This window comes from Acipenser ruthenus, chromosome 23 (assembly GCF_902713425.1).
Source record: "Acipenser ruthenus chromosome 23, fAciRut3.2 maternal haplotype, whole genome shotgun sequence".
NCBI lineage: Eukaryota > Metazoa > Chordata > Actinopteri > Acipenseriformes > Acipenseridae > Acipenser > Acipenser ruthenus.
The window spans coordinates 14,977,035-14,997,161 of record NC_081211.1 but is presented as its reverse complement, the minus strand read 5'-3'; the positions used below and the strand labels follow the sequence as shown (position 1 = coordinate 14,997,161).

The 20,127-nt window shown below is 40.0% G+C and overlaps 1 protein-coding gene across 2 annotated transcripts in view; it reads right to left on the bottom strand.

The window, feature by feature from the left end:
- Nucleotides 1-12,154: 12,154 nt before the first annotated feature.
- Nucleotides 12,155-20,127, bottom strand: part of LOC117413302 (PH and SEC7 domain-containing protein 2-like) — a 208,720-nt gene continuing 200,747 nt past the window's right edge. For both annotated transcript variants that reach the window (XM_058996660.1, XM_058996661.1), the window contains 2 exons: nucleotides 18,529-18,672; nucleotides 12,155-17,692 (listed from right to left, as the gene is read on the bottom strand). In XM_058996660.1, the coding sequence (XP_058852643.1) occupies nucleotides 17,486-17,692; nucleotides 18,529-18,672 (351 nt within the window). In that variant the 3' untranslated portion in view covers nucleotides 12,155-17,485. The remainder of the gene's footprint in view (nucleotides 17,693-18,528; nucleotides 18,673-20,127) is intronic.

The following is a 20,127-nucleotide window of genomic DNA, read 5'->3' as shown; positions in this document are numbered from 1 at the left end:
TTTACAAAACCGCACACTCCTATGTTTAAGGTATATACGATAAAATAGTAATTATTGGGGAGAATGAATCAAGTATGATTTTACAAGAAAAGGAAGCATTTCCATTTGCTAAGGGCAATTAGATACCGCAAAACTACTTCAGAAAAATGATTCGATATAGAAACTGTAGTGATATGGTTGCTATTATTCTTGAGCTCGTGAAAATGGTACATATTTAAAGCAGACGTGCCTTTTTCTTCATCTGTTTTAATATATTTTTGAATGTAGACTTATTTACCTCCAGTTTTCTCCTGAATTTAGAATGCCCAATTACATTCTCTCAGCACAGCAATTCCCCAGACAGGTCAGGAGAAGTGAAGGTCACTGCCATGCGGGACTACCTTTCTTATTATCTATTGGAAATTCTCAGCCTTGTGAATATGTTGTAAGTCAGCTAATAGGTGGACCTCTCTTACTGTTAATTTTTAGTGAGAAGGGAAGTGCTTGAGCTGCTATCAGTGATAGTAAGAGATGGGCTTTTGCTGAAAGAAAATATCTGAAATTTCAAGCAGCCTTCTATAGTACAAACTGTAGTTATCTATATCTGTGCTTACCCTATACTTTAGTCGTCTGAAAATGTAGCATTTTTTGAAAGTTTAGCAAATATTTGAGCATATTGCATACAATCCATTCACAGTGCTTACTATAACATTAGTGAATTTGAAATTTGCACTAGCACGACTGTGATCGTGTGGGTTGCAGTGCTCAGGTGTACAGGTGATGCAGGTGCTCCAACAATGACAGACACAAAGTTCACGGTTCAAAACAGTTCTTTATTTTCTTTCTTTTCTGTTTGAGACTATTAAATATTAATGCTGGCTCTACACAACAATGTGTATTGCCAGCGTATAAACCATGGGGTTCAGTCCCGAAATAATAATCTAAAGAACAACACCCAACACAGACACGTTCACTTCTCCTGACAGTGAGTGCTCTGCGTGCAGGTGCGGTGCAAGGTAATCACAGTGACAGTCGTGCAGTGAAGTCCGGGCTTGATGCTGGCCTGTAGCGACAGCTCCCGGTTCATGTTAGCCGTCTAACAGTGACAAACACAGACAGTTTCTACAAACAAACAAAACACTTAACATTCATGATACGTTTTTCACAGTCCGTTTCCTTTCTCGCTCATTCTCATAACCACATCAAAGGAACAGATTACATCGTCACATTCCCAGTTATACCCTTCATCACACCCCCTGCGATAGCTAGTCCAGTCACGTCTCCTCCAATCCATAACTGACACATCGCATACCACTTTAGGGCAATGACTTCGGACATTGTGACTCCGCCCCCTTCCTGGATGGCTGGCTTCCGACTGACCCTGAAATGAACTGCCAGACCAACCAGTATAAGGCACTCGGTTCCTGTTAAACAGCGCCCTCACAGATCAGGAGGGAGATTGTTGACTAGGATTCATTCGTCCTGTGCAGTAGGATGCCTTCTTTGCACTGGAGTCCATACAAAGCATGGCACCAGATTTAAATATACTGTTGTGCTTATCTTTGTTTTGTGCACATTTCACCTTTTCATGGATGTAATGTGTAGTCTCTTACTTGCTGTTTGAACATTAAAAGCATTATATACAGGTAGTGAACAAAAAAATGGAAACACCAATGTAAAGTCACTTAATAGGGCGTTGGGCCACTATGGTATCCCGCTCTGTGGAGTTCTCGGCAGACCGTTTTTGATAAAACTGGCTGCTCGCGCCATAGGTTGAAATTTGCAGTCAATTGATCTGCAGTTGCTCGCCTGTTTTGCCTTGCATATCAAATTATTGCACAGATATCACGATCCTAGAGTATGCGCTTCCGCCCACTCTTGCCCTTTGCTGATGATGTCTTTCCCTCGGAGTTCCCTGCCGACATCACCTTAGACACCGTTGCTCGTGAAACATCAGCAAGTCGAGCTGTCTTGGTCACTGAAGCTCCTGCCAAACGCGCCCTAACAATCACCCCTCTTTCAAAGTCACCGCGATCTCCTCTTGCAGCCATGCTAGCCATAATTATAGGCAACCAGGCCTGTCCAGCATTTTTATGCATGACCCTAAGCATGGTGGGATATTATTTGCTTAATTAACGCATGAGCCACACCTGTGTGGAAGCCCTTGCTTTCAATATACTTGGTGTCCCTCATTTACCCAGGTGTTTACATTTTTTTGTTCACTACCTGTATCTCCCTTGCATCCAAACAACCCAGTTTTCTTTACTATGCTTAACAACCTTTACAGTAAACTGCAGTATTTTCCTCTGATGTAATTTCCTGGTGCACCAAAAAAGATCCCCTGAAGAAACAGTGTTCTGAGTGTGTTCTGTCCAGACCAGAGTGACGTGCACAGCTCTGTAAGAATACATCCCGTCTGACAAGAAATACAAGCACTAATATATCACTATTGGAGGATAATGTGTTTCAAGTTTCATTTTAAATAGCACTTTGATGTAGTCATTTTTCTGTATATATGGTGTAATTCTAAGGTCATTATTGTGGAGATTTTATTTTTTGTTCCTCACTTACATTGTGGTCTGTGTTTTTATGTAGCTGTGGCAAAGTGGTTAGTAAGGGGAACAGGTGTAGCGGTGATGCGGTGCAGGAGTGACAGGCAGACAACGATAATCCAGTGGGAAAAACTTTATTTTGTTTTAATTCCTGGTCTAGTGACCATAAATAATAAGCCCCGGCAATACACAACGATGTGTAGAGCGCAGGGATGGAAACACAGGTTTACAGTCCTGGCAAAAGAAAACAAAAACACGTTCACCCGTCTCGGGTGCGTGCAGTCGTGCTGGTGGTGAGTGAATACACTTTATTTTGTGACGGTTCGTGATGTGGTGATCCGGCTTGTGCTGGCCCACGGCGACAGCTCCGGATGTGCTTTAGCTGTCTGGTGATTTCAAAAACACAGACAGTTATTTTACAGCGACAAACAAACACAAACACACAAACGCAACTCTTTACAGAGTAATACAGCAGCTCTCTATTACGTCCTTCTCGGTCCTTGGCTTAACCCAAACGAAGGAAAAGAACAGCGTTACCCTGGCCCCTATATGTAATCCCGCATGATATCTAGGTAAACGGTTGCAGCTGCCTTATTACTTGCAGCTGCCCCTCGTTTACCTGTCAAATCAATACGGTCTTACAACAGAGTCTCGCTTCCTTCCAGGCTGACCCACTTCCCGGTCCCGGAAACGAACTGTCAGGCCAGCCCTTCCAGATACTTCTCCTCCCGTTCTTTAGCGCCCTCACAGGTCGGGAGGAAGATTTATCACCAGAACTCATTGTATTTCTGTCACAGTAGCCTACACCTTATTTATCCTATTTCTTCAATAGGTTTATTGTGTGAATATTTTCTTTTTAAATAAATTACTATTTGTGAACACCACGTATTTTTTGGGGGGGAAAAAAGCTACCAATATGTGCCCAATATGTGCACAACCTTCCCATGTAATTTCAAATCAGCTAATCAAATCACTAATGTAACTAACTTTCCTCCATACAAAGCTACTACACTAAAACTTGACATGAATGAGTGAATGAATAAACACTGCTCTTGTCTTAGCCAGTACACCCTGGATATTCACAGATGATGGGTCTGCTCTCTCTGATGGATTTTAATACAGGCACATAACAAGCCCTGGGGAACACATATTTCCAGTGAAGCGCTGGGGAACATCTATTTCCAGTGAAGCCCTGGGGAACACCTATTTCTAGTCAAGCCCTGGGGAACATCTATTTCCAGTGAAGCCCTGGGGAACACCTATTTCTAGTCAAGCCCTAGGGAACACCTATTTCCAGTGCAGCCCTGGGGAGCACCTATTTCCAGTGAAGCCCTGGGGAACACCTATTTCCAGTGAAGCCCTGGGGAACACCTATTTCCAGTGAAGCCCTTCCAACCAAAACATGATAAAAGTTTTTTTTTCAACAGTTTTTTTTTCTTAATATAGCTCCTCCATGTGGCTGATGAGTTAATAATACTGACATTTTGTCTTTGAACCACAAGGTTATTGGTTTGTGTCCCTTGTCCTTTGTCTCTGCCACTATGCAGTACATTACTGAAAATTATATTTTATTGACTGTTTTTAAATTCTTCATAACTGGGATAACTATTTAGGCCTGTGTATTTTAATGTTGTAATGTAAATGTATTTTTTTATATTGTATTTTGGTCTTTGCAACTGTTTTATAACAGTAGTTTTGTGTTTATGTTTAGATACAAAAAGTGCTTTGAAAGTTGGAGTGTGTTGTTGTTGTTTCACTTCCTGTTGTAGTGTCGGATTGGGTCATAATATCATTGTGTGTATGAAATTAACAGAAATGGAATATACAGAGGGGGTCATAATATCATTGTGGGTATGAAATTAACAGAAATGGAATATAAAGAGGGGGTCATAGGCCATTCTCTGTGTCTACTTGGTTTCTTGTTACTTACTCCCCCACTGACAGAGACTGCTTTTAAACAGAGTTGTAAACTAAATACTGGACAAGGTGGTTATCTTCACCATCGTTGAATAAATCCTGTGGTGCCAGCAGGATCGTCAAAGAGGTAAAAACAGACGGTTTTGAATGCTTTGACACCCAAAGACAGAGAACAGGCCACCTCATAAATCCAGCTGACAGAGGCGAAACAGCGGACCAATTGAGAACACTGGGACGTCTCTGGCACAGCCCAAAATAAATAAACTATCCAATCACAGGGATGAAGAGAGAATTACAAAAGCACAGGGGCAACTTTCAAACAAGGCTCCCCACCCAAGAAACAAGGCTTCCGACACCAAACCCAAGGCTCTTCACACACAAACAAGTCTCTGAACTTTGACAATCTGAAGACACATCCTGTCACCGGCTTGAACAGAGATACCATTTTCAGAAACTCTGATACGGGATTACTCTAGTGTTTGCCTTGGTGTGGGAGTCCACAGCGTAAGACACCTAAAGTCCTAAAAGTACTTGTAATCAAATCTCTAACTTAGCCCGATTGATCACCGGAGAGAGTTGGATGAACATTTGAAGTCAGTAGAGATTGAAATATATATTTTATATTATATATTTTTATTAGCTAGCAGTGCCAGAATCTGCGCTGGGGCAGCAGTGTGGAGTAGTGGTTAGGGCTCTGGACTCCTGACCAGAGGGTTGTGGGTTCAATCCCGGGTGGGGGACACTGCTGCTATACCCTTGAGCAAGGTACTTTATCTAGATTGTTCCAGTAAAAACCCAACTGTATAAATGGGTAATCGTATGTAAAACATAATGTTTTAAAAATAATGTAATTGTATGTAAAAATAATGTGATATCTTGTAACAATTGTAAGTCGCCCTGGATAAGGGCGTCTGCTAAGAAATAAAATAATAATTCATAATAATAATCTGTGGTGGAATATCCCAGATGAAGTGTGCATGTTTTGTGGGGGATTTGCTGTTTCAGTGAAATACCTAAATAGTTAATGACTCTTATTTTTGCAAACACAGTTATTTAGTCCCCTGGTAAGAAGACACAAAAGCAAAGAAGACAGACCCCGGAACCTGGACTTTCTCTGCCAACAGGAAAGCCTTTGAGCGCCTGTTTTGTTGAAGACACGGAGGAGCTGAAGGAGTTGTGAAAGTCAGTTAAGTATTCAACACGTAGTGTTTGATCCTCTCATGAACTCGAGAATAAGCCAACCTTAAAGTAAAATTAACGTTTTGTTTGAGGTAGAATATAAGAAAAGTATTATTGCTTTCAATTTATGCTTTGAGTTAATGAACACTATAGTAATTGTTTGTTTTATGTGATTTATACAAATTGATGTGGGTTATACAAGGCAATTATCATTCTGCGTTTAAAGCTAGAATCCAGATTCAGCTGTCTTGATAATAGATCATTCTCATTAGGTTGTCTGGATGCAAAGAGCGTCTTTATCTCGCAAGAGTGAGAATTGCTTTCTGAACCAAAACATATATATGAGACTGATGTAATGATGCTTTGATTATCAGATATTAACAAAAGTTAATATTTGTGTTACTAACGATACCCCTTTGTCTAACCTTTGTCTTAAATAACTGTCAGGGATGTGGTTGTAACCTTTAAGGGAATCTCCCATAAATTGCTTTGGATCGCTAATCAACTATCAGGAGTGGGGTGTCATTGTTCAAACTTTCTTTTCTGTACTATTTACTTTAGTTCATTTTTCCTTTCTGTATTACTTTAGTAGTTGTTGCACCTTTATGTTCCTTTATATTCACTAGAAGCGTTGTCCAGTCTGATTATTTCAATGTTGGTGGGTCCTACAGGATTTTGAATTCAAATAAGGTATTATATGATCAAAGCTTAAACTAGTCCAAATACAAATCTACCTTGCACACTACACTGTGTTACTGGTAATAAGACCCCACCTGGCCCCATAGTTTAAGGTTAAAGTGGGGCCCACACCTGTAGAGTTATATTGGACCTACAGTATTAATGTTTCACACAAGTGAAAACCTTCCTCACACACAGTGAAGTACAGTGCCTTGCGAAAGTATTCGGCCCCCTTGAACTTTGCGACCTTTTGCCACATTTCAGGCTTCAAACATAAAGATATGAAACTGTAATTTTTTGTGAAGAATCAACAACAAGTGGGACACAATCATGAAGTGGAACGAAATTTATTGGATATTTCAAACTTTTTTAACAAATAAAAAACTGAAAAATTGGGCGTGCAAAATTATTCAGCCCCTTTACTTTCAGTGCAGCAAACTCTCTCCAGAAGTTCAGTGAGGATCTCTGAATGATCCAATGTTGACCTAAATGACTAATGATGATAAATAGAATCCACCTGTGTGTAATCAAGTCTCCGTATAAATGCACCTGCACTGTGATAGTCTCAGAGGTCCGTTTAAAGCGCAGAGAGCATCATGAAGAACAAGGAACACACCAGGCAGGTCCGAGATACTGTTGTGGAGAAGTTTAAAGGCGGATTTGGATACAAAAAGATTTCCCAAGCTTTAAACATCCCAAGGAGCACTGTGCAGGCGATAATATTGAAATGGAAGGAGTATCAGACCACTGCAAATCTACCAAGACCTGGCAGTCCCTCTAAACTTTCAGCTCATACAAGGAGAAGACTGATCAGAGATGCAGCCAAGAGGCCCATGATCACTCTGGATGAACTGCAGAGATCTACAGCTGAGGTGGGAGACTCTGTCCATAGGACAACAATCAGTCGTATACTGCACAAATCTGGCCTTTATGGAAGAGTGGCAAGAAGAAAGCCATTTCTTAAAGATATCCATAAAAAGTGTTGTTTACAGTTTGCCACAAGCCACCTGGGAGACACACCAAACATGTGGAAGAAGTTGCTCTGGTCAGATGAAACCAAAATCGAACTTTTTGGCAACAATGCAAAACGTTATGTTTGGTGTAAAAGCAACACAGCTCATCACCCTGAACACACCATCCCCACTGTCAAACATGGTGGTGGCAGCATCATGGTTTGGGCCTGCTTTTCTTCAGCAGGGACAGGGAAGATGGTTAAAATTGATGGGAAGATGGATGGAGCCAAATACAGGACCATTCTGGAAGAAAACCTGATGGAGTCTGCAAAAGACCTGAGACTGGGGCGGAGATTTGTCTTCCAACAAGACAATGATCCAAAACATAAAGCAAAATCTACAATGGAATAGTTCACAAATAAACATATCCAGGTGTTAGAATGGCCAAGTCAAAGTCCAGACCTGAATCCAATCGAGAATCTGTGGAAAGAACTGAAAACTGCTGTTCACAAATGCTCTCCATCCAACCTAACTGAGCTCGAGCTGTTTTGCAAGGAGGAATGGGCAAAAATTTCAGTCTCTCGATGTGCAAAACTGATAGAGACATACCCCAAGCGACTTACAGCTGTAATCGCAGCAAAAGGTGGCGCTACAAAGTATTAACTTAAGGGGGCTGAATAATTTTGCACGCCCAATTTTTCAGTTTTTTATTTGTTAAAAAAGTTTGAAATATCCAATAAATTTCGTTACACTTCATGATTGTGTCCCACTTGTTGTTGATTCTTCACAAAAAATTACAGTTTCATATCTTTATGTTTGAAGCCTGAAATGTGGCAAAAGGTCGCAAAGTTCAAGGGGACCGAATACTTTCGCAAGGCACTGTACAGTGAAGACTCACTATTGAGGTCAGTCCAGGAAACAACAAATTGTGGCCTGATATAGGGATGGACTTATTACTGAAGGTAGTCAAACATTTTTTACTAGGATTTATTTTAGTTTTCTTCTGGTGACCTGTTCTAATTCACTGTTTTAGTTTTTAACGAGTTACATCAGGCTGCAGCCATGTTTTAAGCGTGGTCTTTTGATAGGTTTGGTAGTTAACAGCATGGCTGTCTTATTGGAAAGGTAATGTAACAGCGGTGTGCTGCATTTGGGGCTGCTGATATTAGCCTCAACACTGAATACAACACTGAATACTTAATGTTGTACGGAATATTGCTGTCAACAGGTGTAAATCAGGACTGTAAAACAGTGACCCTATCAGGTGGCATTTATACTGAGGCCACCTTCAAGCAGTGTGTTACTGTAGCTTGAAGATGGAGCACTTCCTTGATATGAATACATTCACAAGTTATCCTATGTACTGTATTGTGTGCAATTTCACTATCAGATATCTGCTTCATTGTTATCTTATTGAACAAAAAAGAAATAATAATAATAATAATAATAATAATAATAATAATAATAATAATAATAATAATAATCTGTATAACATAAAGCAAAAATAAAGTGTGTATTATGTATTATGCCACCTAGCTCTGCATTCTCCACATGGCTATATTGCCATGGGGACAAAAGTGACTGAAGTGACATCTAGTGGCTAAACTTGAGAACTACACTTTTATAAACACACCACAAAATGCAACAACCATGCGGCAGTGCCAGGGAACGTTCCAAAAAAACTAAATCCATTTCATTTTGTAATACATTTTAAAAAGGGGCATCAATCTGATTTAATAAAACTAGTATATATGTATTTTAATAGGCATGAATTCTAAAAATAAGTTCTTATTTACGTTCTTGAGATTACTAGTCCCCAAATACTAGATTTAACCTGATTTAAATTGACAATGCTGTCAAAAAGAATAATTCCTACTGTAGTAAGATTTTAAATGCATAATCAAATAGAAACCACCCGATTGCCCCTCCTCTGTGTGTCAGTAATACTGAATGAGAGTAGTGTTTTCTGTGCTTTCATGGATTGTAACAGTTAATCCAATATCAATATTCTGTGAAGCTTTCTGAAAGCGAACCTGATTCTTGTGTTCATGGGCCCACACTGTGTAATCCAGGGACCTTGTAATTGTGTAATCACATGTCGTTCATTTGCTAGGTAGTGTAATGGGTTAGATTGTATGATTGATGTGTTTAATCCTCCAGCCTACAGTAAGTGACTCCCCCCAGCTAGAGGACTAATCAGCCCTTTTATAAAGATTTGGAATCCAGAGGGTAATTTGCAATCTGTGAAAGGAAGACACACACAGTAATGCTACCAGACTTATTGCAGGTGTTCTCTCTCTATCAAGATTGATAGCATTCGGAGACAGTTTTATTTTCCATTCATAAAGATTGTACACTCTGCTAGAAAGCTACCCGGGGACAATGTGTCCAAAATACCAGGTCAGGTCTAATGGGAGAAACCTGGCACAAGATCACCGCAGTGGCTTGATTTTTATTTTCCAATCCCCTGCAAAGGGGGTGCAGTGGAGGTATCTGTATGTACGTGTGTCACGCTTCATATTGCTGCTTATATCTGGAGAACCACTTATCAGCTTGTCATGAAACGTGGAATCAGCATTTAGCAGAAGTTATTGAGAGGATACCATTCTGGGGATACATGTCTGCAGTGTAGTAGGGTTACAGTCAAATGCAACTCGAAAAGTCTAAGGAGACAAGGAGTCTGCGATAAAAGTGTGGTGAAGATCTGAGCAAAATCAATAGCCTACTGTAAGTGCCATTGGGATTGAGTGAACTGAAATCAGATTTATCAGCTTCCAGCAGAAGCACATCGAGATCAAATCGATTGACATTGGGACTCTGTCAGCCCCAATTAGGATTGCAGAGGCAGAGCAAATCGATTGACATTAGGACTCTGTCTGTCACTCCCAGCCTGGTAGAAAGAGAGAGGCAGGTTTTAAACAGTTGACTGGAGAAACGAATACGTAGGCTGAACATGAAGGCAGTGGATATATTATACTGTCAGGGAAGTGTTGGAGGTTGCTGGATTAATGTATACTGTAGATAGCAGCTATACAAAAATGTGATACAGTACGTACAGGCGATCCTAGGCTTTGTTTTACTGTAGTGTTACTGTGGCTTACTGGCAAGAATTTGTGAGTTGATTTGTTTTTTTGTCTTATGTTTCGTTTTTGTGTTTGTTTGTGAAAAACATGTCTAACCTAATCTTCTGTGCATCCATCTTGTCCTGTTACAGAATGATGATGTGGTAAGGGGATGGGGGGGAACAGGCAGTACCTCCATTTTTAAAAGAATACTTGTGATGAAAAACTCTTAAAATAGTAAATTCTTGAAGGGGATTGGGTCCCATGGTAGAAGTAAAACAGAAAATGTGACACATATAAAATCATGTGAAATTCTGTAATAATGCAAACAGTTAATGTATTTATGTTTATAAAATGTTTAGGCATGTGATGTTTACATTGGGTTGGCTAGCAGGACATGGCCCCTTTAAGAATGAAAGGGTCACAGTCATGATACTGCTGCCTAGATTCTAGAACAGAGCTACTTAACCCTGGTCCTGGAGGGCCGCTGTCCCTCCTGGTTTTTGATCCAACTGTACCCTAAATTACTCAATTGGCCCAATTAAGTGCTTATTAGAAGCTTAATTGGTCCAATGAATCAATTTAATGTATAGTTAGAACAAAAACCAGGAGGGACAGCGGCCCTCCAGGACCAGGGTTGAGTAGCCCTGTTCTAGAAGGCGCACCAGTGGCCAGTGTTTGTTAGAGCAGAGCTCTGAGAAACATCTGCTGGGAAAAGCGTACACTTTTCTATCTCCATATAGTGTGCAAAGTATGAACACTGTGCCTGCACTACTTTGAATAGAAATCTACACTATGAAATACTGAGGTGGTCTGGACTGCATTATTTTCCTGCTGCTATTCCTGTCCATGTTACAGACCTGCTACCTACTGTAAGCACACAAAGCTCCCAGCACATTGTTCCAGTGGAAACAGACGCGTGTTGTCCAGTGTTGAAGGTTTCTGTGATTCAGGCCACTGTAGCACAATACACGTCTTCTGTGCGCTACATTTTTTTATGACTCGCTGACTTGAGGGGTACGTTGGTCAATGTAGCTACATCGTTGAGAGACAAGTCAGTTGAACGGGCATCCACTATCATACCACTTGTTTCCCATGATTGTTGCTGAACAGTTGCACACAACATGTCACCTGGTCACATACATTTCCCTCCATTCTCTAAGTTTTGGGCCAGTCATTACCCTGAAGAAACCCTAGCAGCAGCATCAGTTGAGCACAAGATTACCAGCAATGGTATCACACATTGGCTTGGTGATAATATTCTGCAGTCTAGGCCCAGCAATGGTATCACACATTGGCTTGGTGATGTGATAATATTGCGCAGTCTGGACCCAGCAATGGTGCCACACATCACTGGCTTGGTGATAATATTGCGCAGTCTGGACCCAGCAATGGTGCCACACATCATTGGCTTGGTGATAACATTGTGCGGTCTGGACCCAGCAATGGTGCCACACATCATTGGCTTGGTGATAATATTGCGCGGTCTGAACCCAGCAATGGTATCACACATTGGCTTGGTGATGTGATAATATTGCGCAGTCTGGACCCAGCAATGGTGCCACACATCATTGGCTTGGTGATAATATTGCGCAATCTGGACCCAGCAAAACACCATCTGGTACTGATATGGAACAGCTACAATGGATTGCATTGGCCCTTAGTACAGAACCACTGCTTTGAATATAGCTGAGAGATAAACCGACCCAAGTGGACAGAGAGCGTTGGACCCTGTGGGATTGTTTATTAAACATTTGTGGAAGTGTAAAGAACACATGTTACAGTTTCTGTATAGTGGACAAGGCTTTAACTCAGAGTCAACACAGTCAGATAGTTGAAATGCATGGTTTACTTTCAAGTCATGTACCCTTTCTCTATGCCTGTGCATTTATATGTTTAATCCTTTCAAAATGAACACATTTACATGTAATCTTTATGCCCAGGATACAATTATCAATAAATAAAAAGTGACCCAACATATTTATAATAAAAAAAGCACTTATATCACAGATGAGTTCAGCAAAATGGATCTTTACAAATGCCATTAAAAATGAAAAACAAACAATAAATAATACAATAAATTACAATTAACAGAAATAAAGCATAATAAAGTGCAATTGATACGAAAGACAAATAGCCTTCTTGAAGGAATAATGGGATATAACAAACAAACAAATGCTGTATTCTCATATAAACAGCAAACTACCTAAAGCACTGGATTATATAGGCTTGCACGTCTGTAATAACAAGAAGGCTCTTCTCAGAATGGACAGCTGATGATTTACACTAAAAACATGTTTTGATTCTTGAATTAGGTTCTGCAGTTCAAAAGCGGCATTTAATAAAAACAGAAGCAACTGTAGTGTTCTGAAAAGCATTTCCCACCATCCGTCAAGATCTCAAAAAGATCTTCAAAAAACACCAACATAATCACAACCCTAGTTTTTTCTTCTTTTCTAAAAATAAACAACTGAGTGAGAGACTTGTCAGTAACAGACTCTCTGAATTACCTGGGGTATTATTTGTTTATTTAGCAGATGCCTTTATCCAAGGTGACTTACAGAGACTAGGGTGTGTGAACTATGCATCAACTGCAGAGTCACTTACAACTACGTCTCACCCGAAAGACGGAGCACAAGGAGGTTAAGTGACTTGCTCAGGGTCACACAATGAATCAGTGGCTGAGGTGGGATTTGAACTGGGGACCTCCTGGTTACAAGCCCTTTTCTTTAACCACTGGACCACACAGGTCTCCCCCCTCCTTGTGTGGCTGTAATATATCAAATAAACCAAGGCTATTCCAGGACTCCCCCCTCCTCGTGTGGCTGTACTATATCAAATAAATCAAGGCTATTCCAGGACTCCCCCCTCCTTGTGTGGCTGTAATATACCAAATAAATCAAGGCTATTCCAGGACTCCCCCCTCCTCGTGTGGCTGTAATATACCAAATAAATCAAGGCTATTCCAGGACTCCCCCCCCCCTCCTCGTGTGGCTGTAATATATCAAATAAATCAAGGCTATTCCAGGACTCCCCCCTACTTGTGTGGCTGTAATATATCAAATAAACCAAGGCTATTCCAGGACTCCCCCCTCCTCGTGTGGCTGTAATATACCAAATAAATCAAGGCTATTCCAGGACTCCCCCCTCCTCGTGTGGCTGTAATATACCAAATAAATCAAGGCTATTCCAGGACTCCCCCCTCCTTGTGTGGCTGTAATATATCAAATAAATCAAGGCTATTCCAGGACTCCCCCCTACTTGTGTGGCTGTAATATATCAAATAAATCAAGGCTATTCCAGGACTCCCCCCTCCTCGTGTGGCTGTAATATACCAAATAAATCAAGGCTATTCCAGGACTCCCCCCTCCTCGTGTGGCTGTAATATACCAAATAAATCAAGGCTATTCCAGGACTCCCCCCTCCTTGTGTGGCTGTAATATACCAAATAAACCAAGGCTATTCCAGGACTCCCCCCTCCTCGTGTGGCTGTAATATACCAAATAAATCAAGGCTATTCCAGGACTCCCCCCTCCTCGTGTGGCTGTAATATATCAAATAAATCAAGGCTATTCCAGGACTGCCCCCTCCTCATGTGGCTGTAATATATCAAGTAAATCAAGGCTATTCCAGGACTCCCCCCCCCCCCTCGTGTGGCTTACTAGTTTGTAGAATTACTTTCAAACTTTGCATCTGCTTAGGAAAGCAGTATCATTTGGCACATTGAAATTCACAGGTCATATTGTGGATTCCAAAATGAGATTGAGTAAAACGGAAAAAAAAGTACATATTATTCTCAGCTCCACAAATCATTAATCTCTGCAAAATAATAATAATAAAAAAACAACAATAAATATAAAATAAACATAACTTTAGACCAGTTTGCTAACCTCAAGGCTATGGGCTCTGGTTAGTGGCTGGGAAGGATGGGTTGAGGTGAAGGGCTGGGTTAAAAGATAAACTCTCCTGGATAGTCCAAGCAGTCAACTACCTAGGAGGCTTTCTCAGTTATTCATATCCCATGGACTGTGTGGGCATCACAATTCCCTGCAACCTCTCGTTATAATTGTGAAGATGGACTCTGTATTGTAACCCAGGTTTGGAGTTCTCTGCAACCTCTCGTTATAATTGTGAAGATGGACTCTGTATTGTAACCCAGGTTTGGAGTTCTCTGCAAGCTCTTGTTATAATTGTGAAGACGGACTCTGTATTGTAACCCAGGTTTGGAGTTCTCTGCAAGCTCTTGTTATAATTGTGAAGATGGACTCTGTATTGTAACCCAGGTTTGGAGTTCTCTGCAAGCTCTTGTTATAATTGTGAAGACGGACTCTGTATTGTAACCCAGGTTTGGAGTTCTCTGCAAGCTCTTGTTATAATTGTGAAGACGGACTCTGTATTGTAACCCAGGTTTGGAGTTCTCTGCAAGCTCTCGTTATAATTGTGAAGACGGACTCTGTATTGTAACCCAGGTTTGGAGTTCTCTGCAAGCTCTTGTTATAATTGTGAAGACGGACTCTGTATTGTAACCCAGGTTTGGAGTTCTCTGCAAGCTCTTGTTATAATTGTGAAGATGGACTCTGTATTGTAACCCAGGTTTGGAGTTCTCTGCAAGCTCTTGTTATAATTGTGAAGACGGACTCTGTATTGTAACCCAGGTTTGGAGTTCTCTGCAAGCTCTTGTTATAATTGTGAAGATGGACTCTGTATTGTAACCCAGGTTTGGAGTTCTCTGCAAGCTCTCGTTATAATTGTGAAGACGGACTCTGTATTGTAACCCAGGTTTGGAGTTCTCTGCAAGCTCTCGTTATAATTGTGAAGATGGACTCTGTATTGTAACCCAGGTTTGGAGTTCTCTGCAAGCTCTTGTTATAATTGTGAAGACGGACTCTGTATTGTAACCCAGGTTTGGAGTTCTCTGCAAGCTCTTGTTATAATTGTGAAGATGGACTCTGTATTGTAACCCAGGTTTGGAGTTATCTGCAAGCTCTTGTTATAATTGTGAAGATGGACTCTGTATTGTAACCCAGGTTTGGAGTTCTCTGCAAGCTCTCGTTATAATTGTGAAGATGGACTCTGTATTGTAACCCAGGTTTGGAGTTCTCTGCAAGCTCTCGTTATAATTGTGAAGACGGACTCTGTATTGTAACCTAGGTTGGGTTAAGCACCAACAACCACTTGTTAGATTCCTGACATTGTAGATGGCCTTCATTTCTAAATCTAAATCAATCCTTTAACTCTATATTAAATCAACTGGTGTCATTCTTAATGAAATACAATAATAATACAGTGGAAATAGGTTGTTCCAGTTGGTTTATGATTTTTAGGATGGTGCTATTAAATATAGAATGAATAGGGTGTATAGAATTAAATAATTATTTCACCTACGTATGATTTATGTCATCCAATTATTGTTTGGTTTTTCATACATCCTTGAAACTTATTTTAGCTTGAGCTTGAGGTTTATAACAATATTTTCTCTACTAAAGCGTACTGCAAGATGCTTCTAGTTAGGTCCACACAAGGGGTTTTTGGATCATAAATAAAAGCTGAAAGGTAAGAGACTTAGACGAATTTGTAGGAGGGTGCTGATACTCACACTCACACTTGTAATTGTGTTATGCAGTATTTATCGGCAGGTATTGAATAAATCCATTCATTTGTGTGTTAATTTCAAAACAAGATAAGATATCCTTCCCTCACCTTTACAACCGAGTACCAATCAATGGCAATTAACTTCCACATTGAGTGTTTTAAAAGCTGCTTGGAAGGGAATTTTCCTTCGTTGGCATTTTTAATGTAAAATGTCGGCCTCTTAAAGGCCATTACGAGTTAAGAGTATGTGTGGGTTAGGGGTTAGGGGTTAAGGGTTAGGGTTATCTGAATACATGTGTGAGCTTCCCTGTCAGCACACCCCTCCCAATCTGAATGCATGTGTGTAAGCACACCCCTCCCAATCTGAATGCATGTGTGTAAGCACACCCCTCCCAATCTGAATGCATGTGTGTAAGCACACCCCTCCCAATCTGAATGCATGTGTGAGCTTCCTTGTGATGACAAACACAATCCATCTCGTTAGCAGCAGCAGTTAACTTAGCTAGCCCATCTCAATTGTCAGCAAAGATGCTTCCACAGGTGTAATAAACACATTCGTCTCACTCTCTTATCTTTTTTCTCACAAAGGCTCTGTGGGGAACCAACAAGACGCATCTTATAATATTGCAATGAACCATGCTGAGCTCTGACTTCTAAAAGCATATTTCGAGGTTGTGTTGAAGAAAAAAAATAAAAAATTGGAAATCAAATACCATGAATGACACATACGTGAGAAAATGTACAGGATCTGATCAACCTTAATACCAAATGAGGGGTAGCACACACACAACTATCAGCTTTATTCTAAAATAAATACTATTTAAATTGAAAAAACAATCTAATTTTAGGTTTACAACTGCTTTTGTGCAAGACACTTCCAGATCAGAGGTTTGTTTGGTAGGCCTGACCGTTTATCCTGTAATTATATGTTTACTCAGTGCTGTTAGCACTTTCTGTCTTAACCATGCTGCTACATGGTTAAAAACACATACATGGATTTAGCCCCATTGCTTTGCAATAATTGTCAAATATAAATCAGTAAATTGTAAACCTTAGTTTGCTGACAACATTCTTATTGCAGTTAGTGGTGCGTTTCTGTTTCAATTGCTTTCTGTTACTGTTAAAACATCGGTAACTGTGACACTGCAGTCCTGCTGCTAGCTGATGTGCTGGATGCAACACAATATTTTCAGAAAAGAAATAAAGAGAAACAAAAAAGGAATCGTGTCTCCGTGCTGCCAAAAGCTGTGCACTGGAAGTAACTACCATAAATCAAGCACAAATGGAATTAGCTGCAACAGCAAGGAGCAGCCTGGCTGGAAATGTGCATGTGTCCTTGAGCACACAAAGTAACAGTCAACGTGCTTGTATAATATAGAGACTGGAATGAGTGGAAAGTCATTTATATAAGCACTAAAAAAGAGCAGTTTTCCCACATAATACAAAGAGAACATACATACTGTTTGCAGCTGGGTCCCTGTTAAACAGTCACCCAGCTGGGGTCTCGTGTCATAGTTCATTGTGCTCATGGTGAACTGAAGCAGGTTTGATGTCACCGCGGTCTGTGTTATTCCTAACACTTCTGCTCCACAATCTCCTTTTCAGCTTTCCCATTTATAGAAAGGTGTCCTTGGTTTAGCGAAGGACTTGACTGTGTCTTCCTTAAGTAACTTTCATCATTCTCGCTGCTGAAAAGACTCGCCTCAATTTTGTCCAGATCATCAGTTTGTACCTTCAGTTTAGCCTTCAGGAGGTTAATGTATGTGTCGTATCGGCTTTTCTGTGGAGGGAAATTAAAAGAGCAGTTAGTTCAATAGAAAGATGCACAAGGTGCACATTTCCTTGCAATGCAGCCTGTGGACAATCACTCACAGCGAACAGTGAGAAACAAGAAAAATAACACAGGAAAGCTGTTCAAATGTACTGGCTAGTCAGGATTTTAAAGGTAATCTAAAATAAATATATACTCTTGATTTTAATTAAATCAAGTCATTTTTTAAAATCTGAATTCATAACATTGGCTGCTAAAATCCAACCTTTTCAATCAGAAACATTTAATTGGTTTGTGACTCCTCTCCCAAAGTTGAGCATTTTGATTGGTTTACCTGTCCCACCTGCTTGCTCCGGCAGGTGCAGAGGGGAAGGAACAGGTTTATGAATATGCAGGACAAGCCCATTTAATCACAACACCCTTTTTACAGACTGCTTAAATGTGGGTATATGGAGTGCTGTCAGATTGACTTTATGTCATCTATGTTGTCTTGAAAAAACGCTTGTCCAAATGTGTTGAAACTTGACAGACCTTCAGCATTTATTCAGTTCATCATAATCTGAGGGTGTATGGAGACATCTGTATATCTGCCTGTGTATGAAACTGATTAGGTAACTGGACAGTACAGGAGAACTGAAGGTCAGTGGTTGTCCTCTGATCCCACGACCAAACCAACTGCCTCTTTACACCCCGTATAGTCCCAGGTTTTTACTCCCAAATGTAAATAGTTTCTACACATCCATGGAACCTGCAAACCAGCTCACTGAGTAATGAACTGGATCCCCATTATTCTCATGTTTACACAACAGCAATAACTAAGGCTGTGTAATACAATGTGATCTTACCTCAAATGTCAGGTAGTGTTCTCGGAGCCGGTATTCCTCAGTCTCTTTGGATTTGAGGTTTCTATCTGGAGGGTGCAGGCTGTGCTCCTCCACTTCTTCAACGACCTGCTTCAGTTTGTTTTCGTGGGATCTCAGCTGTTCCTCCTGAGGAATATGTTACTGTTAGAAGCACAAGTGTGGAGAAGTCTACACTACATGTAGAAAAATGAAGTACTTTTAAAGAACCCAGGGAAGTAATTGTTGGTGTTGTGAGAGAAAAACAATGTATAGTATATTGTAATATATAAATCCTTCCAAACTAGACTTCTATAAACTTCAAATCCTTTGATAACCAGAATGCTTATTGCAAAGTCTGCTGTCTACCAAGCCTGTTACAAACAAATGGTTTACAATCCCTTATCTGAAGCCACAAATCCTACTTCAAAGCATTCTACAGAAAACAAATAACAACTTTACCATTAATAGACATGATGGCTATCTGTTTACAGACATCCTGGAGACCTCAGTTAGATCCTCAGAGCCATTCATTAAAGGCGTTGTCACAGACGCTTCTGGCACGTCCCTTTTGTGCTATAAGTCATTTGATCCTTTTGCATGGAAAGCCTCGGTTGCAAGGGTGTGCGGTTCATTGATGGACCCAGATTCAGTTCAAATGTGTTTGCCCACTGATGATGGGAATGAGAATGTAGAGATGGGAGCCCAGCTAACAAGATTTAAGTTGTTTGCAGGTATCAGGCTATTAAAGACTGTCACCCACACCTGTGGTGGCTTTGACAGACTCACTGAGAGCAGAAACTGACCCAAGACTGTCACAGCTACTGGAAGCACGACGATCTTTGGGATATAAATTGAACATTTGTGAAACCGCAACAAATACTGCAATGACTGTAATGCATTTAAGAATATAAAGTCAGCAGAAATATTAAACAAATTGTTAAAACACACCATTCAGAAAATGTTTTATAATGTACTCTCTATTAGTCTACGAGAATATTGTAGGATTCTATATTCCTGTTTATTCTAGTATAATAGTAGCAAAATATTATTAGTGAATGTGTAATGTGAAAAGAGAGCTCCTTGTATCAAAAGGTCAGGCCAACCTGCTGAAAGTGCCAAACCTTTTTAATTACACTCAGAAACTAAAATAGGTTTGTGTTTCTACTATAGTAAGAAAAAAAAACAAAAACATTTAAATAAATAGAAAAAGGTGAGATTTTAAAATAAGAAACTTACTATAATAACTGTAGTAAATGGATGAGGATGTTCGTCTGTATCAAAGTATAGCAGTCTTAAGTTTTAATATGCAGGGTTGATGTGCTGCTAAGCAGGTGCCTAATTAAAAATTAATCTCTTTACCTCTGTATAAAATAAAATTACCATTTATAAAAGAGATTGCTATATGGAATTATCTGAATTAGAAATACATGTTATAAAAACATTTCAAATTAAACTGTTACACAAATAAAATGATTATTGTTGAAAGTACATATTACAGTTCAAAATAAGAGAGTTCAGTACTAACTGACAATGTTAAAATATTGTAATAACTGTACTATGTTTTAAAGAATACACAACCAGTAGAAATACTATTGTAGCAAA